This window comes from Orcinus orca, chromosome 20 (assembly GCF_937001465.1).
Source record: "Orcinus orca chromosome 20, mOrcOrc1.1, whole genome shotgun sequence".
Lineage (NCBI taxonomy): Eukaryota > Metazoa > Chordata > Mammalia > Artiodactyla > Delphinidae > Orcinus > Orcinus orca.
Genome location: NC_064578.1, coordinates 28591266 through 28612349, shown reverse-complemented (window position 1 = coordinate 28612349; position 21084 = coordinate 28591266). Strand labels below are relative to the sequence as shown.

The window sequence follows — 21084 nt, the reverse complement described above, 5'->3', positions numbered from 1 at the left end:
AGATCGATGGTCCTTGTGGATGTATTTCTTGTGTTGATATAAATCCAGGGTGCCCAGGTGGCCACTTGGACCTGGTTTCCCACTTGAGCTGTGCAGACAATATGCTTTTTTATCTTTAGCCGGCAGACGTGGTCCTCTCTGGGTGCGCCTTTCCCCACTACGGGGAGGAAGCGGAGAGCTCTGTGGAGCAGGGCCTCACCTGCAGGAGGAGCCGTGGCCCTGCCGCCAAGCTGGTCAGGGAACAACGCCTGCCTGCCCTGAAGGCCCTCCGTCACCTGAATGTCTCCATCTCTCGGTGCCCCTGACTGCAGCTTAGACTCGCTTGTGGAGTCCCTAGAGACTATGATGCGTAGGCTGTGCCGCCACGTGTCTCATCTAATTGAATTGGTCTTTCCCTGCACCCTTTCCCAAGAAAATGCTTCTGGATCCCATTTTAAGGAAGATAAGGCAAAGAAGCTTCCGTTGTTTTTATCTACAAAATTCATATGCAAGAACAGTTATTCTATGGCTCATTTTTTTTAAGAGAAGTTCAGGTACGCCATATGTAGAAGTCACGGCATCCTGCAGCCTTTCGTCTGCATCCCCCCAGACCAGTGTCCTGAAGTCAAGCTGTGGCCAGGAGCGCAGGCTTCCCATCAACAGAGATGGCTGTGAGCCTCCCTCTGCAGATAAGTTGGGGCGAGGGGAGCTGGTGGGAGCAGTGCTGGGGGAGGGGTGGGCCTGGCTGGCTCACCAGCAGGCTTGTCCTGGCTGAGGAGCTCCCGGATCTGTTCTTTGTTAACAGGAGGGGACTAGCCTCTTGTTATGCCATGGTCTCTGCAGCAGTATCAACCCCCACTTTCCATCCTCACTAGATTCAAAAGGCCACTGGAATTGCCAAGGAGAGGACTTCCTGGGCTCTTGGTGTGCGGAGGATTACAATTAACTGCCCTTGCCCAGACCCCGCCATCTCCTAGGTGGAGCACTCGACTGCTTGGCTAGTAAGCGATCCATGGACATGATGCAAGGATTTTGATGAGCTGTGTTACCTCCAGGTCTCAGTCTCAACTGATGTGCAACTAACTGCAGTAGAAACCTGGCAACCCAGTGGAGAGGTAGTGAGACCTGCCACCTGGAGGAATTGAGAACCAGATTCCGTACACCAGGCTGTGCTCAGCTGCTCCGTGTGTGTTCAGCCTGCCGGGGACTTCTGGCATCCAGGTGCAACAGGAGAGGCTTTTAAAGCTGTCCAAGTGAGTGCACGTGACCCCTTGGGTACAGAGGGCTGGGGCAATTTGGCCTCATTCTCGGGACCACCCATTCTGCTGTGGTGGAGCAACTGGGTACAGGATCCCGTATTAGCAGGAGATTTGGGATCACCTGCCCTCCCCCCCTTCCCCATGCTCCATTCCATCCTACCCTCGAAAACCAAACCAGCCGAGCATGAGGAGATGCCGGAGCTGGGAGGAAGAGGGCACCTGCAGGCCCGAGAGACCCATTCCTCTGCCCGCCCTGCTCCCAGGTGGCTGCACCCAGCTGGCTCCCCTTGATGGCGGGTGGGGGTGGGGGTGCGGGGGATCCTTATCCGGCACCTACAGCCCTACCCACCAGCCTCCCAGCATCTGCGACCCAGTCAAATCCCTCCTTCCCTTTCCTGTCAGAATGAAGCCCGAGGGCGAGACTCAGCAATACAGACAAACATTCTCTTTATTGAGCTACACATGAATTTTCCATTAGTCAGAGAAGTAGACTGGCAGTGTGTAAGATATCACAGAAACCTCACCGATTGGGAATAGAAAGGCTTAGAAAGACCCGTGGGCTATTTTTTTTCCCAAGTTTTTTTTTTCCTGCATTTTAAATATTTTGTGTTTTGTCTTTTTGCCTCTTTATCTGAAATGGCTGTGACTGGTCTTCAGCAAATATTAAGTCTTAAAAGTGAAACCGTGAAGGAGTTTGGATACTAGTCAAAGTAGAAATGACATTGGACTGATCATGAGAACTGTGGCTTTCTTGTAAACATTACATTCCATCTTTTTAATTTTTTTTTTGTTTTTTCCATCTTGTAGTATTTAAAAATTTTTGTTTTTATCTGCAGCACAAACATCCCCACATGAGAAAGAGCGAACACAGGTTACTGAAACAAAGGAAAAGGTGGAGGGGCGCACGCACACAAAGGGAGCATCCATCTGAGAGACGGAGAAGCAGAATGTCAGCGGGAAAAACCACAACCCGGTTCCCAAAGACTATGAAAGCTGATCTGGTATGTAATACATAGTGCTCATCAGGACAAAAATAAAACCAAAATCTAAAACTAAAAAAAAATGATAAAGGTACTCTGTAGAAAGGGAGCTGGGGGAAACTGTTTCCTATAGGGCTCTATTTATATATATATATATATATATATATATATATGTTCCATATTCTTTTGGGGCAGCTACTGGCCCGTGAGAGCTGTGCTTTTTCTATGCAAACCTGGAGTGAGCGTGTGGTTGGAGTGGCTCGGGCCTGGGCGGGGGGAGGGCTGTGGACGGTGAGGCCGCGTCTGGAAAGCGTGGCCTGAGCACACTCCCGGGAACCGGCGCCCCGGGTGCGGACAGGCGGCACCTCTGCAGGTAGGATGGGGTGGGCATGGGTGCAGCTGTGGGTGTTTATTTCAGAAAGAAAAAAAGATGGATGAGATGCTGAGTTTTCCTTTATCCTTTCCTTTTTTTTTTTTTTTTAAGCTACAAAGCACATGGGAAATGTTCTTCTTTTCCTTTCAAATTCTAGATGTAAAGACTCAACTAAAACCGGATTCTACAGCATTCTACAGAAATACACAGCCGTCAGTCACTCTGGGTTGTAGGTTAGACAGGGGCTTGATACAGAAAGGCTGTGTGTCTTACAAAGGCCAAAAGGTCATGCTACCAGGAGATCAACGTCAACAGCAAAGAGTCCGTGAAGCAGTCTGTAGAGAGAGAGATAAGGGGTCCAGTCTGACCATTTTCCTTGATTTAAAACACCAACCACCCACCCACCCAACCAACCCTCCAACATGTTTAATAATGTTGAGGTGGGGCAAGATGGGGCAGCATCGCAGGGGGATCAGGAATCCAGGGGAAGTCTAGCCTGGGTCTCCTGGGAGGCCTCACCCCTCAGGACCCTGACCCAGCCAGTCTGCAGATCTGCCCTCCCCTCAGCCACTCCTGCCCGTTCTCCACATCACTCCCCTTCTCTTGCCAGCCCTCTTGGAGGGGGAGCCGTTTTGGAGGGAGGAGCAGCTTCAGCTCTGCAGGTGACCTTGTGCTTTGCACGGCCGCCCCCTCAGCTGCTTGCAGAAAGCAGCCAGAGTCTCCCTTTTCTCTGACTCTTGCCTTGTTAACATGAATAAAGAAAACTCAGGAGACAGAGAGTGGATTGGGCAGAGCAGTGACTCTTCTAAATTCTTGAAGTTAACCACCTCTACCACCCAAAAGAGAAGCATCCTTAATTTTTCTGTCGGGAGTATAGGGCAGGGAGACATTTGGGATGCTGGCCATTTTTTAAAGGGTTTTGGAATTCGCACAAGAGCAGGACAGAACTGACAGCACACAGCCTCAGCGTGTGGATGCAGAGGAAAAGGCTGGACTAAGGCCAGGCCTTTCCTTGCCCTCTCCCTGCTCACAGAAATGGGTCTCAGAGTGTAAAATCATGTGGCTGTTCTTAAAAGGATGGACTCCCAAATCAGGACTGCCATCGTGACGTACGTGTGTGTGTGTGCGCACGCGCGCATGTAAGTGCATGCTCAGGTGCTGTCCCAGGAAAACCTTAATGATCAATGGAATGTTGGTCAGTTCTGTCTGAAGCTCCTTCTAGTACAAACTAAAAAAAAACTTAATATATATTTGTCTGTCTATATATAAGGTTTGTTATGCCTTTTTGAAGTTAATTTACCAACTTGCATTTGTTTGTTAGTGGAGTGTGTATGTGTGCAAGCTTTTCTGTGAATGCTGGAATCATTACCAAATAGGTTGCTATACAGGACAAGAGGTCAGTACAAGCCGCAGCCCCGGAGGTTGTTGGCAATGATGATGTCAGTGACGGCGTCGAATACCACCTGGATATTATTCGTGTCTGTGGCACAAGTCATGTGACAATAAATTTCTTTGTTGGGTGAGCGGTTTTTGCTTTCAAATTGTGCTTGGATGTAGGCGGCGGCATCTTCATAGGTGTTGGGGCCTGTAACGAAACAGAGCAGAAGAGTTGGGGGGAGGCCCTGGTGAGAGGGGGTGGGTGGGCTGGAGATGTGGGCCGTGACCTTCTCCAGGAGGCTGCCTGGGGCCCTTCTCCAAGGTGGAGTCGCATCTTACACTGGAAACCACATGCAGCTGAGCACTGGCCTGGCTTCTGACTTGCCCAGGTCTTTCCTTCTGTGTTCACACAGGGTCCCCCCAGGAGCCCTGGGCGGACAGCAGCCACAGGCTGTCCGTTTTGCTTTCTAGATGAGCACACTGAGGCTGGCCAGTCCGCCATTCACAACACTCACCCCTGGTCTAAACCGGTCCTACTGCTTCTGATGCATGAGTTCCCTGCGGGGTGGTGGCCGCGGGGGCGGGGGGGGGGGGGGGCGCTGCGCCTACACTCCTTCCTGGATGCTTCCTCTTAATGAGAAGGGCTGGGACTGTCTCTAAGCCGTCCCCGTTCTTGGGTGAGTGGCCAGGACAGGGGGCATTGGGAACCTCCAGGTGGGCCGTTTAAGGGGCTGGCAGTGTTGTAATGCCAACTGGAGCCCCGCTGCCCCCCCCGCAATTCCTTGAGTGTTCCCTTGATCCTGGCCGGGGGCTGGTGGGGGTATCTGTGAATGATGTAAGGACAGTTTGCCCACCAGCTGTAACCCAAACCCTGTGGCTCTGTCCTGTAGTTTTCAATTATCATAAAACGTGGACCAACAGAGAACTGCCTAAAAGCCCATCCAAGTTAGGCTGCCCCATTTTCTGCAGTGCCCCTGGGAGCTGGCCAATATGGAAATGACACGGTCTTATGCTGAGGGGGTGGGCCATGCCCCCTCCCTGCCTGCGCCATCCTCCAGCCATCCTCCAACGGCTGGGTGTGAGCCACAGTGGGGCTGGGGCTTGGGTGCCGGAAGGCGTCCGCAGCCAGATAAGTGTGCGGGGTCAGGGCTACTGGGTGGGGGGGGACAGGGCGGAGAGCAGCTCTGACAGCCCACGGGGCAGAGCCTCCTCCATGCCACCGTTGGCTGGCCACCAACACGGTGAAGCCATCAAGTTAGTGGCAGCTCGCAGACTAGACACAACCCCACAGTGGACTCCATCAAGGAGCTTCTTGCCCAGAGGGTGCTAAGACGGCACCGACGGGGGTGAAAAGCGCCCAGGAGTAACTCGGGACGTCCAGTTCCCGCCTTCTCAGCGTCTGCTCAGTCCGCGCCCTTACACGGCCTGGCGGTCCTGCAGAGCTCCCCGTGGACGTCCAGACAGCCACCTGCACGCCCCAGCCCCTCCAGCCTGTTCTGTCCCCACAAGCCTAGGTACCCCCAGGGGCCACCTCACTGGTGACCATTTGTCATCCAGCGTGTTCTCTGAACTCAAACTGGATCCCTCTGGAGGCCCTGAAGAATGCAAATGTTTCCCAATCTCAGACCGACTTTCCCTGGGTGCATCTGGCGCGCCATACAACACGACAATGAGACTGACCGCTCCTTGGGCCACATCCCAAATCGGGCTCCAGTGAGGCCAGGTCCCTGGGGACAAGGAAGAGCCCTAGGCTCAGGCCGGCCCCCTGAGGTGGCACTGGCCTGAGGGCCTGCTGGAGCTTGCAGACTTCCGAGCCCCATCCGGTCACCGCAACTTTATCTAAAGACCCGAATTGTTCCTGAAGGGCCTCTGCTGAGGCTGGGAGAGATGGCTGCCAAGGGGGCTAACGCCCGGCTCCACCCACAGGCAGGGCCCTCCCTGGCCTGTCCTGTGCCTGCATGGACTCGCTCCACCCCACCCGCAGAGGGCGCCTCCTCCACGGCCAATCCCCCTTGCTTGGTTTCCATCCTCTGGATGGTACGAGGGCAGTGATGGCACCTATGGTGCAGACCTGGCACCAGGCACCATTCTCTCCGTTCATTCCCCCACCTCCAGCCCCGCAAGCAGTGGGCATCATTATCTGCTGTGGTGCCCGGATGACAAACAAGGCACAGGCGATTAACTTGTCCCAAGTTGCAGAGTCTGGGTCCAGAAGCTGCTTTAGCCTGCCTGTCTGCCTGTCTGCCCGCCTGCCTGCACCATGCTCCTAACGCCTGTCAGCCCCGAGAGCCTGCCCTGTCTCCCTCTCTGCACCCTGGGGAGGGCAGGAAGCTGGCAGATTCACACAGTGGAGACAGGCTGCGCTCAGAACAAGCCAATGCGCCCTCCACACCCAAGGGTGAGGGCAGACTCCCCCCCTCCCCAGGAGTGGAGGAGGGCGGAGGGGCCAGCATCCATCTCTTCTGGAATCTGGCTGGGTTTGGGGACCCATGTCACCCTGGGAGCTGAGCCTAAGCCCTGATCTTTCACTGGGGCTGTCAGGGAGTGGGTTCCAGACTGAGCCCACCTGTGACACATTCTCTACCGCCACGCCCCAGGGGCCTCTAGAAGCTTCCCAGTCCCCAGAGCGACAAAGGCTGGGCTCCGGCCTCCCGTCAGCGCTGCCCTAGCCTTCAGCAGCAGCCCAGAGCCGGGCCACCCTACACAGCCAGCCTCCATCCGCTGCCAGAGACAGCTTCCCATGGGGGGGGGGGGGCACACTCCCCTGGAGCCAGAAGGAGAGGAAAAGCCCTGGAGAAGGCAGAAAAGAGGCAAGCGGAGATGGAGAAGGCCTGCAGAAAGTAGGGGTGGTTTGGGGGAAAAGCGCAGGGGCGGAGAAGAGCAGGGAAAGAGCAGGCGGGATGGGGGTGGAGGTGGGGAGAGCAGGCCCCATGCCGTGGGGCGGGGGAACTGCTCTGCTGGCACCAGCAGGGCTACCGAAGCAGGAGCAGAGAAAGCGGGCGGGGCTGAGGCAGCCCAGGCAGGGGTTGAGAGGGGGGAGACCAGGGAGGCAGGGGACCAGGACGGAAGAAGAGGGGGAAGCTGTGCGCCTGTCCTGCCTCCTGATCCTGCCACGTCTCTCCGGAGTCACCTGCTCACAACCCACACGCGTCACGAGGGTCCATTCCCCACCACGCCCAGGGCAGTGCCCTGGGAGGGGCCAGACCTGGTCACTCCCTCGCCTCTTCCTCTACCCTCTGCCAGCTGCCTGCAGGGGTACCCGTGCCCGCAGGGGAGACACAGGTCCCTGGCAGGTCCGCGCGACACCTACCTGTGTACTCAGGAAAGCAGATGGTCAGAGGTGACTTCTTGATCTTCTCACCAAAGAGATCTTTCTTGTTGAGGAAGAGAATGATGGAGGTATCGATGAAGAACTTGTTGTTACAGATGGAGTCGAAGAGCATGAGAGACTCGTGCATGCGGTTCTGCAGCCCCAGGCGGGGAGGGAGAGAGCCAGACAGACAGCGAGAGGGACAGACACGGAGACAGGGAAAGAGAAGATGGAAGTTAGGCTTGAGAGGGAGGAAGTGGTCTACTCGGCAGCTCAGGCAGGGCTCCCTGGCCCCCACGGCTCCTCAGCTCCTCGGAAGGCTGACAGAACGTTCTCGCACAGCATGGAGCTTCGCATCTCCAGCGTTCAGAGCAACCAACACCCCTGTCTCAGGGCTGGTGGCAGAGACTGGACTGGGAGCCAACCCGGGCTCCCTGAGTGAGGCTGAGGACGAGCTCTCCAGTCTGCAGTCTCCAGCCACGGGAAGGTCTCCGTGCGTGTTGGCGGGGGGTGGGGGTTGCTGGATGGGAGCCTGAGAGCCGGGCTTTGGCCCTTCCTGTCCAGACCTGTCCTGTTGGGCCTAACCTGTGGGTTGGGGTGTACTCTGGGAGTGGTGAGGGCCTCTAGGCCCCTCCTGTGGTCTGAGGGGAAGTCACGCCAGGCTCCTGCAGGAGTGCCTGGGGCTCTGGCCATACCCCCTCGGGCCGGGTCAAACTCAACCACGACTGGTCACGCGAGGAGCTTTAAGCACCGCAGACGTGGAGAACTGCTTTGCGCACAGGAGTTCATTTAGCAAATGAGTGAACACAATGGGCACTCCAAATCAAGCAGGATCCCAGGGGACAGCCCTCTGTCCGGGGCAAGGACGGACTTTTCCTACTGTGGGATGCCAGGCACATGAACTTGGGCGGTCTGTTCCTTGGCAGTTTGTTCTCTGTGTACAAACCCGTTTCTGCACAGGAAGGTGGCTCCCTCGTGATATAGCTCTCTGGGGGAAGGGAGAGCTGTTCATTTCCCGCAAGAACCCTGTCCTAACCCTGGAAACTTGTCTGCCCCAAACCTAGCTCCATGGGTCTGCAGGTCAAGTTCAGGAGTAATTCCAGGCTACACGCTCCCTCTGAAGTAAGAAGACTGAAGCAAATCATAGGAGAGAGCAGAGCAGTGGTGTGGGCATCACTGGGCGCTCATCACTGAGATGGACGAGCAAGCAGTGGCGCTGAGTAAACTGCTTTCCGACATCTCCCTCCAGCTGAGTGGGAGCGGGAAGCAGATGAAGCGACCACCACCCATCACCAAGCCCCGCTCTGCCAGCTCTTCCCCTGCCTTGTGTCATTTAACCTCATCGATCCTTAGGGGACAATGAGAGGTGACAAGGCTGGGATGAGGAAGAGCAGAGACCTGCACCCGGCTCTGGGCCAGACCAGAGCTTCTGCAATGCAATGGGTTGGTTTCTCCAGCCAGAGTGAGGAGCCTGTGGGCTTTAGAATAAATGATCAGAAAGTCATGGCTAGCTCCGCGTGCCTTCCATCATCTTTTCCATGACTGGTGACCTGGAAAGGGTATTGGTGCCAAAACCTTGTCCTTATGGTCAAGACCAGTTGGTGGAGAGGGCAGTCTAGGTTCTCAGCTGCCTCTCGGGAGCCCCTAGACAACCGCACGGATTTACGACGCCCTCTGGGATCTGTAGTAAATAAATGGCATCGTCCTCTCACTCTGCCGCGCATATTCAGCAAACTCCTATGATCTTATTACCCTCCTAGCCTCAACCAGTCAATTTCATTCTCAGTCTCTGCAATTTCTACTGGTCCGTCACTGCATAGTCACGCTTAGGGAGGCATGAGACACTTCCGCCCGGTGCCGTCTCAATGGAGGCTGTTCAGAAAAGGGCAGGCGGAGGTTTCCTGGGAGGCCAGGTGGATCCACGCGCAGGGGGGTGGGGGCTGGGAACGCCCAGGGTCCCCGAGCCACCAGGGAGCAGAGGAGAGCCAACGATTCGATAGGAAAAGCCTCACCAACACACGACACCACCTTGTCCTATCGCTGCTCAACCAACAGCTGGAAGGCCTCAACCAGAGGCAAGATCCCAACTCACTGCCCAACTATCTCGACTTGATCTAGACGTTGGGGGACACGGTGGAGACATATGCCCAGGGCACTCCCAGGACCAGAAGGGGCCACTAGGGAGACCCAGGCTGAGAGTGCGGACTGTGCCCATTTGGCATGTGGGCTGAGCTGAAGGTCTGGAGGCCGCCAAGCTTAGGTCCGAAGGAAAAATCCAGGCCAGCTGCCTGGGCTCCAGAGTTCCACTCGGCTAAGGCTCGGCCCCTCCACGCCCCAGGGCTGCACAGCGGGCACTCTTTCCACCAATACCAGCTGGATCTGTGTGCAAGGCCCTCCGTGGGGCAGCTACGGGGCTGTAGGAACGACCGGCACAGTCTCCTGCTCTCCGAGAGCTCACAGTCTAGTTGGGGAGAGAAAATGCACACACATGAAAAAGTCCCGGTTCCGAGCAAGCGAGCGAGCGGCACAGAGCAGGGGCGGGGCCGGGGAGGCAGCGACGCTCCCCAGTCAGACCTGGTCCGGTGGGGAGGGCATTGGAGTGAGCCTGGAAGGAGGGGCTGAGCCTGGAGATGCAGGGAGGGCAGTGGGGAGGGGAGCCGCTGCAGGGAGGGGAGGCGCCGGCACCGAGAACCCCTCCACACCCCACAGGCCTCACCGCCATCCCTCCAAACACACTGGAACCCATCACCAAGGAGCCAAGAGCCCAGCTTGTCCATCCAAGCTTCCCCGGAGAACACGGATGCAAGAACACATTCACAAGAGGAGTTGTCAGCATGTGAGAAAAGAGAAGGGAGCCAGGGGCCACAGCCAGGCGACAGCACCCACCCCTGCTGTCGTCACCACCCTGTCTCTCCAGTCTCCAGCAGAGCGTGGCCAGCGGCCTGGCTGCCGCCACTGGAGCAGAGGCGTGGCCGGCACCAAGCACAAGGGATGGGACAGACCAGCTTCTGCCCTCACGACAATCCCGGTCACCTGGAATCCTGCCCCAGCAGGCTGTGCCCCTCTGCCAGGTGGCCCACAGTCCGGCCCCAGGACACGTGTCGTGCGGGGGGCGCCGGTGGAAGCAACTTGGGCACTGACGCAACACACCACACTCGTGCTAGGAAAAGCTGGCACATTTTATTAATGGTGGGTGACTAATAAATACATTACGGCAGCCAATAAATTATTACAATGACTAGAGATTAAACCGACGAGTCACTCTTCTTACAAAATTACAGTTAATATGGGGTGGGTGGCGCTGGGGTCAGGAAGTGGGACCACGGCACCTAAGAGGGGTTTGCTAAGAAAGGAGAGGGGCGCCCAAGCCCACCTCTGCCGGGGACGGGGAGGGGAAGAGGCACAGGGCACAGAGGACGCAGGGACTAAGACAGAGGGGACCAGGAGGTGAAGGGCCTGGCTGCTCAGGGAGGCCACGGGCACGGGGCGGGGTGGGGGGGCAGGGGAGGAAAGGATGGGCCACAGGAGGGGTGGTGCCTCCGAGCGGCTGGCTTTGCCGGGGACGGGCGGTGGGTTCACGCTGGTGCCCTGGGCACCCTGGGCCTGGATGGGCCTCCCTTCTGTCTCTGCCCTGAGCAGGCCCTCCCTTGACAGGGGCCTTCATCTGGTTGGGGGTGCAGCGTGTCTGAAGCCCCCAAGGGAAGGCCCCACTTGGCTCCTGGGAAAGAGGGCTGAGGACTCACCTCGCTGGGGGCGGGCGGTGGGGGGCAGCAGCTCACACCCGGGCCCTGATCCTGGTCTGGATGCTGTGTCCTGTCTCACTGCTCTGGGCTGCTGGACCCTCCACTCTGTAGGCGCTGTCTGGAGGGTGCTGGCCTTTGGCACCCAAGACTGAATCTCTGATGGCCACGGAGCCAGAGCCTCAAGCCTCAGTTCCTGAGAACTGCCAGGCTGTGCCTGAAGGCTTCTGGAAGGCTTGGGGAGGCCAGAGGCCACCCGAAGAGGCCTTGTGCACCAGACTTCTCAAAAAGGGGGCTGGGCAGGACACTACCTGGTCTGGAGGGAAGAGGCTGAGGCCCGGATTGCGGTGGATTTACTCACCAAGAGGGCTGAAGAGTGTACTAGGTCAGGCCAAGGGAAGGGGGAAGGAGCCAGGAATGATGCAGGCCAGAGAGGAGAACCTGCAGAATCAGCCAGTGGGGCAGAGACTGTCACAGGGTTAGGTGGAAGCAGTGGGATATTCTCTCCCCTTGCAGGACTCTCCCTGGCAGAGGTGAGCTAGGTGAGCCGACTCCTGGGTGTTCCGTGTTGGGGGTTTAAGGACCCTGGTCATGGGGGCTCTGGGTAGGGAGGGCAGTCGTGGAGGACAGGGGTGCCTCCAGCTCCCATCAGTGGGGCGGAGCTGGACTCGGGGGAGAGGCTGGGAGGAGAGCTGCCTCCTGGCACCATATCCGGTGCTGGCCTTCTGCCCGGGCTGCGCCCACCGCCCCATGGTAGGAGCATGTGCCCATGGGTCCTCAGGTTCTGCTGGGACCAGAGAGGAGAAAAAGGGCCAGGGCACCAGGCGTCTAGAGCTCCAGGCAAGGGGGCCATAGAACCAGAATGTCAGAACTGTTGGTGCGCTGTCTGCTCAGGGCTGGAGCAGACCCTGCACCTTCCTCAGGCCAGAGTCCACAGGCTCCACAGAGCCCTTCCTTGGGCCTCGGGCACTGCCCCCTCCAGGCAGGCCGGAGAGCCTTGGGGGCCTCTCTCAGTTCTTGGTGGGAAGGCTAAGACCTGGCTCTTGTGAGGGCAACTGGTGCAGGGCACAGAACCTGCCCACAGGCATCTAGACGGCAGGCATAAGTTTCACGGGTCTGGTAAAGGCGCCCCTCCTAGAGATCAGTTTCCCTTTGCCCTGATAAACTAGAGGCATGCAGAGAGTCGAAGCATAGCCTCTTTGGGGCACACACGGGGCCACTGTGGATAAGAGAATCACCCACGTCCGGTCACTCATAACATCTCCCCCACACCCACGACGGAGCCAAAACTCATCTGTCCCCTCAGTCGTTCCTCCCCATGGTGGAGCTACCTGTGACGACGTGGATGGGAGACGCAGAGGACAGGGAAGGAATTTCACCCTGGATACCTGCTCCTTGGGGGCTTCAACTAGACAGCCAAGGACCCCCTGGGCAGGCCAGGGTCAGAGGACAAGAGTAGCATAAGCAGCTGAGCAGGGCAGAGCATCTGAGAGCGAAAAGGCCCCCAGGGCACGGAGGGGCAGGAAGGCTCCAAGCACCCCGCTCCCCAGCCTCCTAACATGGCAGACGGGGTGGGCTACGGCCCGGGGCCCTCAGCCTGGCTGCTGCCCTGGGCCTGGAGAGCAGGTGACTCCCACCTCCAAGACAATGGCCTTAGAGGTGGGGCTTGGCCAGTATACCCTTCTTAGCAGTTGCTTTTGAGTCTGGGTCACAGGGCGGCGTTAGGGGCACAGCTGCCCACACCCAGGGTGGTGCTGCCAGGAAGTAACTGCTACGCCTTCAGTGTCGGGCAACATGGCCCGACTGGCCCTGGCTGCCCGTGCGGGACACTGCGGCTGTCGGCTCCAGGGGCCTGTCCTCTGCCACGACCCAGCACCCTGTACGAGGCGCAGCACACAACGAGGCAAGCAAAACCGAAATGGAGCTGGGCTGCCTGCTGATCTCCCATGAGGCCAGGGGCAGCAGCAAGACAGCCAGGCAGGGATGGGGCTCACCCCAGCAGCGCCCACCCCTGCAGGCGTCTGGCACTAGGGAAGGTGCCCTGGGTCTCCCGTGCACTACCCAGAGCTCCGGGTCTGTTGGAAGCGAGAAGCCCAGAGCTCCTGGCTGCGGGGCAGTCAGCGGCTGCGCTGGGAGGGCAGGGGTCCTGCCTGGCCCGGGACTGAGCAGAGCCCAGAGCGGGTGCTGGAGGAGCAGAGGGCTTGAGGAGGGAGCCAGAGGCCCCTCAGGGGTGGCCCCTCTCCTCCTGTGGGCACATCTGGCTCCCCAGGCAAAGCTGCCATCCAAGCACACAGGGTCTGCCTGGGGTGTTGACTGGTGGCATCCGCCAACAGGAGGCGCCCAGGAGAGAGAGAAAGAGGTGTGTTCATTGTCCAAGGTCAGCCAGGGCCTGGGTCACCAGGAGGAGTCACCCCACCCTTTTCTCCTCAGGGATCTCTACAGCAAAGCCCCTCCAAGGGGTCTCAAGTCTCTCTGTCTGGGGAGGGGGCTGGGGCTGTGTGTGTGTGTGTGTGTGTGTGTGTGTGAGCCAGGCTGTGCCCCTCACAGCACACACAGTATGATGGGCCCGTACGTCTGCCCTCCTCTGCCCCCGGGGGCTGGCGGGACCCCAAGGGCTGTGGACAAACTCTCCGATTTCTTCACCAAAACAGAAGGAAGCTGGGACACCGGCTACAGGGGCCATGCCCACACCTCCCCTGGGCCTGCTCAACTACAGAACCTCCAGTCCCCAGGCCCCCTGCTGCCCCAGCTGGTTTGTGTTGGATTCGCCGTGAATTTGCAAAGAAAAAGCACATCTGCTCACACTCCAGAGCGGCCTCCCAAGCCCCGGGTGACTGACGGGAGAAGCAGATAAGCCACCCTGGGGCCTACAAAGACCGGGTGGGAGGCCCCCATCCCAGTCAACGCAAGAACCACTTCCTCCGGCCTCCCCTCCCCCACCGTCTCTTCCCCACCTCGTCCAGGCACCGCAGGACTCAACCCCGCTGACCATCTACCACGTGCCTTTGCAAGAAGTCGGTCTCAGAAGCATTTCCAGGCCTGTGAGGAGTCGGGGTGGGGGTTCCCCAGCAGGGCACTGGGGAGCCCCAGAGGTGTGAAGGGAGGGAGGCCCAGAGAAGGAAGGACTGGCGTCCGGGACTGAGGTCCAGGGGGAGGAGGAGGGAGGCATTGCCGAGGCCTGAGCCCCCGGACCCACACGCGGTTGGTGGCCTGGTCCCACCCTGGCCTTTGGTGACAGAGCTGCCCTCGACCAGAGGGACCCCAAGAAAAGCTGAGCAGCAGCTCCCACTGCCCCCGCTCCGGCCAGCACGCCGCCCCACCACCTGCACAGCTTCGAAGACAGGAGGGGACCCTGGGACCTCAAGCCCGAACCACTGCATGCAGAGCGCGCCCATTCTGGCCCGGACGGCGGCGTGGGCCCCATACACCTCTCTCCCAGGGAGACACCCAGCGATGGCGCGGAGGCCAGCGGGCCGTCTGTCTCGGCAGGTGTGGGCACTCGGCGCCCCCGCCAACCCCGTTACCACGTGTTCTGGTGTCTGGGGCAGGGGAGGCCGTGGAGGGCGCCTCCTCTTCCCCACTCAGTGCCATCTGCTGGTGCTCCCTTGTCCAGGGCAGGGGTGGGGCGGCAGGCTGGGCAGGGTGGTGGGCAGCTGGGTGGCGAGGCCAGGGCTCAGTAGAGGCCACAGCCCCGAAGGTTTTTGGCGATGATGACGTCCGTCACGGCGTCAAAGACAAACTGGATGTTGTTGGTGTCAGTGGCACAGGTGATGTGGGTGTAGATTTCCTTGTGGGCCGACTTGTTCTTGCTCTCGTACTGCGCCTGGATATGAGCCACGGCTTCCGTGAAGGTGTTGGGGCCTGCGGGAGAGACCAGGTCGGGAGCTGGTGAGACGAGGCCCCCACCTGGGTGCCGGTCAGGCCACGGGCTGGGGAGCGGACACCAAGGGCCTCTCAGTGACAACCCTGCAGGAGAAACCTGACGACAGCTCAGCTCGATCAACAGTGGGTCATGAAACCAAGTCCATGGTCCACATCCAGTTTAAAACCAATGATGGAAACAAGAGATCAAACCTCACCAGGCCTCACCTGTGCTAAGGGTGAACACTGTTTCATGGAACTCCTGTTTCTTTTCACAGATGCATGTACGGGCTCCTGAAGCAAACATTCTCTCTTCCTGCGGGTCCTGCCCAAAGAAATCTGAACCAGCCCTCACACAGGTGCAGAAGTCTGCGCCAGCCCCTGCGGGCTGTCCTCTCCTGGCTGTGACTCCTCGGAGTGGGCAGGGACACCACCTCCCTTGACTGCTGCTGGGCAAGGTGGGTGGAAACTGCCGCACCTGGGAGCCGCCCTGGCCTCCTTCCTCTCATCGCCCCGCCCTCCTTCCTTCCCCCTTCCTCCTCCTCACGTTCACCCTCCAGGGATTAAGAACTGTCTGGCTTGCTGACTTGCTGCCTTCTTTGCTGCCACATCACTCTGTCCCTGGTGAGTCCAGGGAGAGGCGCTTCCAGGAGAGCAGATGCCGTTTAGGGAGGAACAGAACAGGACTCCTGGCTTTGCCCTGAAGCCTCCACTGGCTCCAGGAACCCCGGCCCAGGCCCAGGTCCAGGCAGGGCTGTCACAACCCACTGAGGGAGCGGGGGGGCGGGCTGGACTTCGGAGCCACAGCAGGACGGACCCAGCCCCTCGGCACATGGGCACAGGCCACCGGGCCTGGCCTTGAGGGTCTACCTAAATCTGGGCCGGAGGTGAGGGAGAGGGTCCCTGGGACCTCGTCAGCACCAAACGGCCTTGGTGACTGACTCACCTTGCTTCTTTCTGCTGCACCAGGGGCCACAGCCCAGGTCACCTAGGGTGGGATCCACAGACCCCCCAATTCAGATATGACTAAAAGGAGGCTGATGGCGTGTGTGAGGGGTGCTGAGCCCGGCCCACCTCTGGCTGCATGCTGCTGGGGCCTGACCCACGGGGCAGGCAGCCTGATCTCGAGGAAGGGGAGACAGAGTGAGCTGTGCTGCTTGTCCGGCTCCAAGCCACGGCCCCCACGTCCACTCTCGGGGAGCTGGGGTTCAGCCCGGAGGCTTACCTAGCAGGCTCACCTTGTTGGGACCCTGTCTACCCTTGGCTCTCCAGGCTGGGGGGCTGGTCAGGCTGGGGATGCCCGCTTTTGCTTCCATTCGCCTCTCTGACCAGTCTCTGGCCATCCTGAAGAGCCAGTGAGCCCGTGGGCTATTCCAGGCACCCTGCTGCACCATGAGGGCCCTGGCCAGGCTGCCCACCCACCCACAGTCAGGTAAACCCATGGCAACATGAACAGAGGTGGCCTCCGGCACCCTCAGCACCCTCCGCAGGACGGCCCTGGTCTCTGCTGCTCGCGAAGCTCTCTCATGTTCAACAGGCCATTTGAATGGGGGTGCTGTCACGATACTTTTTAGCATCACAGTCATAAGAGCAATAGCGAATGTTTAGTGAGCACTTACTATGCAACGACTGCCATGCTAAGCCCTCCATGCTTCTTAGCTCACTTTGTCCTCTGGCAACTCTGGGAGGGAGGGTGGATAATCACAGTGATTGTTCCCATCTCACAGACACAGAAACGGAGGCTCCGAGAGGTTATGTAACCTGCTGTGAGTGGCAGAGTGGGGGCACGAGCCTTGGGCTGTCTGACTCGAAGCCCCGACCTTCAACCCCATCATCATCTTGGTATTGCCATTTTACTGATAAGCTCTATTTACAGATGACCAAGCTGATGTCCAGAGGTTGCCGAGATCACACAGCTCGGAAGTGGCAGAGCTGGGATTCCAGCCCTGCTTCCCCTGACCAGGATGCCCCAGTTGGCTGCCCCACCCCCTCGCAACAGCATGTTGTGGGGAAGGGAGGGGACCCGCCTTCGGTTTTGTGTTGGATTCTCCAGGGCAGAATCTGGTGTGTCCGCAGAGCATGGTGAGGGGGAATGAGCTCCCTCAGGAGCTGGTGTGGCCCGAGCGGCTGCGTGGCCCCCGCGGTCCCCGTGGGGAGTGGCAGTCTCTACCTGTGTACTCAGGAAAGCAGATGGTGAGCGGGGACTTCTTGATCTTCTCTTCGAATATGTCCTTCTTGTTAAGAAACAGGATGATGGATGTGTCCGTGAACCACTTGTTGTTGCAGATGCTGTCGAAGAGCTTCAGCGATTCGTGCATGCGGTTCTGCAACAGAGTGGAGAGGCAAGTGAGGGCTGGCGGTGCCCGGGGCCCTGACCCACCGCGGCCAGTGACAAAGCGGGACAAGCGAAGGGAAGGTCCACCAACACGGCTGAATGCACCACCAGGGACGGAGACAGGAGGATCCACAAGGACAAGGACATGGTCCCTGCTGCATTCCACACGCAGGTGGGGGGGCAGGTGGAGCAGGGCACAGGGTGGGGAACGCCACCCCCCCACTGAAGAGGGCTGACCCGGGCCAGGGCAGTGGGGTCACCAGAGGGACTCTAGCCCATGGAGAGGACATGCACCATGCATGCAGGGGCAGGGGCCACGCCACCATCCACACGTCCACACGGGACCTCGGGCATGCAGATTTCTCTACTGGGGTCTCATTTGGTTTCGCCAGCAGGGGTGGGAGGGTGCACGCATTCAGTTGGGAAACATTAACCGAGGACCAAGAGATCCTCAAATTAATCCAGAGTTGGAAGCAGACACCAGGGGGACAGCGTCGGGGGAGTGATCTTGCTGTGGCCTTGGTGTGGTTGGAGACTGGGTGGGTTAGCTGGGCCGTGGGGTGGCTCTGGATGAGCTGCTTTTGAGGCTGGTTTCCTGGTAGAGGGGCCAGAAGAACCCCAAGATGAAAGCCAGCAAAACAGACGAAAACAGAGAGGAAGATAAAAACCCAGCAGAAAACATGAGAGAAAGAAAGAGAAAAAAAAAGCAAAAAACAAAATTGGTTCAACCGGTCTCGGGCCAGGAAGTCGAAGCCGGTCCCTCCGGAGGCCCCCGTGCAGGCTCTGGAGGCCACGGCCACCCTGGGGCTGTGGACTGCGTGGCTGGAGATGGAAGGCGAGGGTGGGGAAGACCAGCCTAAGCCCAGTGGCTGGTGAGGAGTGTGGACGCGGGAGTGGGGGGCAGGCTTCACAGCAAAGTCACCCGGCGGTGCCCTGGGAACCTGCTGCTTTCAACTCTTAGCTGATGGTGTCAACTGGAAGGAGGCGCTTCATACCTGCCCGACTTGGAGCGTCTCAGAATCTGCTCATGGTTTTGGCCTTGGTTTGGCAAGTTAAGGCCCTGCAGGTGGCGGTGACGGCACTGGCGCTGAGAAGTTGTGGCAGGTGAGGCCCGGGGCCGCTGGGGTCTGGGCCACAGTGGGCAGGGTGGCCGGCCGGTGGGCGGGCAGCCACTAGCCCCAGGGGTCCTGGCTGAGCTCCAGGAGCCTCCAGACACCTTTCTCTCAGGCAGTCCCAATTTTTACCCCAGGCTTGGGAGGGAGGGGCAGGGCCGACCGGAGAGGAAGGTGGAGGACCAAGGACTGGTCAGCAGGGTGGAGCTCTTGCCTCGCGGGGGCAGAGCGTCCTCGTCCCATAGCTTGTCCTTGAGCCGTGTGCCTGGACAGAGCCATCCCACAGCTGCCGCCTGCTGAGTGGAGAGTCCTGAGGGCAGGCACTCTTGCAGCTCCGAGCCTGCTGGTCCTCACAGCCGCCCAGAGGCTGCTCTGCCACGGGCTCCATTTTACAGAGGAGCAGGTGGAGCAGCTGCCACACTCACCGGCGGGAGGGGGCGGGGCTAGACCGCGGGCCACATCTGCCCAGACCCCCAGCTGCCCAACGCTGCCACCTGGCCCTGGACACACAGGCGTTTTGCTCAGCTCTACGGCGCTGTTCTTGCTGTCACCGTGGCAATGAGCTGCCTTTGTGGGCTCTTGTTAAGTGGTAAAGCCAACTCCCGTGCCCTGGAGGGGCTGCTGGTCTTTCCTGGGTGGACAGAGCCCCAGGAAGAGCCTGCTCCTGGCTGTGGCCCCATGTGCTGTTGCTTCCCCAAGGTCCTCTGCTCCAGCCCTTGTGAAGAAGGGCGGGGAAATGGGGGAGAAGGAGGGAGGTGGGAGAGAGACAGTAAAGGCAGGAAGGCGAGAAGGAAGGTGCCCCAGGACAGGCCCTGCTCCGGAGCGAGGGCTGCCTGGGCGAGCAGACCAGAGAGGCCATCCGAGGGTGAGGCTTGGCACCTGCCCGTGTTTACTGGAGACCCGAGGGCCATGGAGCTTGGGACCCCGTGGCTGCCAGACCCGCCCAGACGTCCCTCTGCTCTGCCTTGTGCTCCAGAGGTGAGTGCGAGCCCCCTGCCCCAGGGCTGATGGGCCTGGGACTTGGGATTGAGCTGAGCGGGTCCCCAGGGAGAGGCCTGGGGCCCTTGACACCCCAGTGCTTCAGTTTGTTTGAAACCCACGGCAGGATCAGCTCTTTGCTCACTGCACCAGCCCTGCTTCCCACTCCCAGGCGCTGCAGGAAGAAAAGATGAGCCACCTGGATCTCAGACCACGTGAGTGGCCAAGTGGACCGTGAACAGTGGGTCCAAAAGCAGAGTCAACAACGGACCAGTGAGAGACGTGCTGGGGCAGTCCCTGCACGCGGGTGCCTTGTGGGGGCAGCAGGAGCCGACCTTTGGGGCTTTGGGGTGGTCAGTGGGTCCAGGTCTGGTGATCTTAGACGCCACAGCCAGCTGAGGCCACTGAGAATGATTACGGCGTTACCAGAAAGAACTGCACAGCTGGGGCCCCAGAGACTCGCCCTGGAACAAGGCAGGGCTTGGGGGGCTTTGCTGATGCCTAACTCAGGAGTGTACCTGGGACTGAAGGAGAAAGGGCAAGAGGCACAAGCCAGCACGTGGCGCGAGTCCAGATCGCCCACCCGGCCAGCGGCCCTGGCCCCAATCTTCCCACGGCCTCATTGTTGCATAAGTCCTGTAGGACGGCGGCTCCTCCTCCCCACAGCACTGCACCCCAAAGTTCAGCAGATGTTCGCAGCAGTCCCAAGGGACCAGCAGGCAGGACTGATGAGGAGACAGGCCCAGAGAGAAGACAGGCCTTGCTCAAGGCCCACCGTGACGAGCCCAGCCCCAAACCCTCAGTGCCAGGGCTCTGTGCCTGCTTCACACAGCAGGAGCTAATGATCGCCAAAGGTGTGACCCCACAGCCCAGGAGCCCTACCGCGGCAGGCGCTTGTCTCCGGAGAACCCGTGGTGTGCCAGGCCAGTGCTCGGCTTTCCCTGCAGGCTCTGCAGCAGGCCCACCTCTCCACGGGCAGCTCAGTGGGCCCCCAGCTCAGCACAATCCCCAGTGATAACACAACCACCCGCTCGGCGCTGCTGTGCCAGAAACGGTTCCAAGTACTTCTCGCGGATTCTCACTCCATTGCCAACGCCCCACCAGGCAGGTACTACGGTTACACCCCTTAGACAGCAGACAGTAACCGAGGCAGAGAGGGTGTTGCCTGAATTCCGCAGCAAACCAGGCCCAGGCCCAGCCCAGGCCCAGAGAAAGGCCACGCCCTCTCCAGGTGAGGGCCCCCCTCTGAAGCCAGCCTGGCAGGTCTCTGAGGCCCCAGACTGAAGACGCATTGACGGGAGGCGGGAACCTGGGCTGGCGTCCTCCAGGGGAGCGGCCCGCGCCACCGCTGTCACTCGCCTACATGCCACGTCCCGTTGCCCTTCCGGCTACCAGCCCCGTCCACTGCTCAGGGAGGGCCGTGAGGGCTAAGAACTGCTATTTCTGTCTTACGTACATTCTTGCTCGACTGCACCCTGATTTCGTTTAGGATTTGCTTAATTTGGTTCTGGCCTGACGGCCTCTGTGACTCTGCTGAATTCATTAAAGAGGCACGTACTGCCCGAGACCCAGAGTCCGCAGAGACGTTTGTCACCAGTCTGCATGCAGCCTCTGAGCAGGGCGGCCTGTGGCTGCCTTTGCTGCATTGGCATCACGAGGCGTTTGCCCCGCAACGAAGTCAGAAGAGGGAGCCCGGGCATGGCCTGGCCGACAACGGAACCCCCGACCACCGCAGCCAGCCCCACCTGAGAGCCGCCTTGGTCCATGAGGCCAGGCGGCC

General features: G+C 59.4%; 2 protein-coding genes across 3 annotated transcripts in view; both read right to left on the bottom strand.

The window, feature by feature from the left end:
* Positions 1-1668: 1668 nt before the first annotated feature.
* On the bottom strand, positions 1669-21063 carry LOC117199106 (guanine nucleotide-binding protein G(o) subunit alpha-like). The gene is made up of 4 exons (XM_049703804.1): positions 20187-21063; positions 7279-7432; positions 3961-4176; positions 1669-2926 (listed from the first exon to the last, which is right to left on the bottom strand). The coding sequence occupies exons 2-3, from the start codon at positions 7424-7426 to the stop codon at positions 3989-3991; spliced, it is 336 nt and encodes a 111-aa protein (XP_049559761.1). The 5' UTR covers positions 7427-7432; positions 20187-21063; the 3' UTR covers positions 1669-2926; positions 3961-3988.
* The window catches only part of LOC101284566 (guanine nucleotide-binding protein G(o) subunit alpha), a 159472-nt gene continuing 148824 nt past the window's right edge, over positions 10437-21084 (bottom strand). The window contains exons 7-9 of one of the 2 annotated variants that reach the window (XM_033417566.2): positions 17050-17203; positions 15108-15204; positions 14740-14879 (exon numbers count right to left, since the gene is read on the bottom strand). In XM_033417566.2, the coding sequence (XP_033273457.1) occupies positions 15152-15204; positions 17050-17203 (207 nt within the window). In that variant the 3' untranslated portion in view covers positions 14740-14879; positions 15108-15151. Of the gene's footprint in view, positions 14880-15107; positions 15205-17049; positions 17204-21084 lie in introns of both variants that reach the window. The other variant, XM_004286367.4, reaches the window with a different exon arrangement.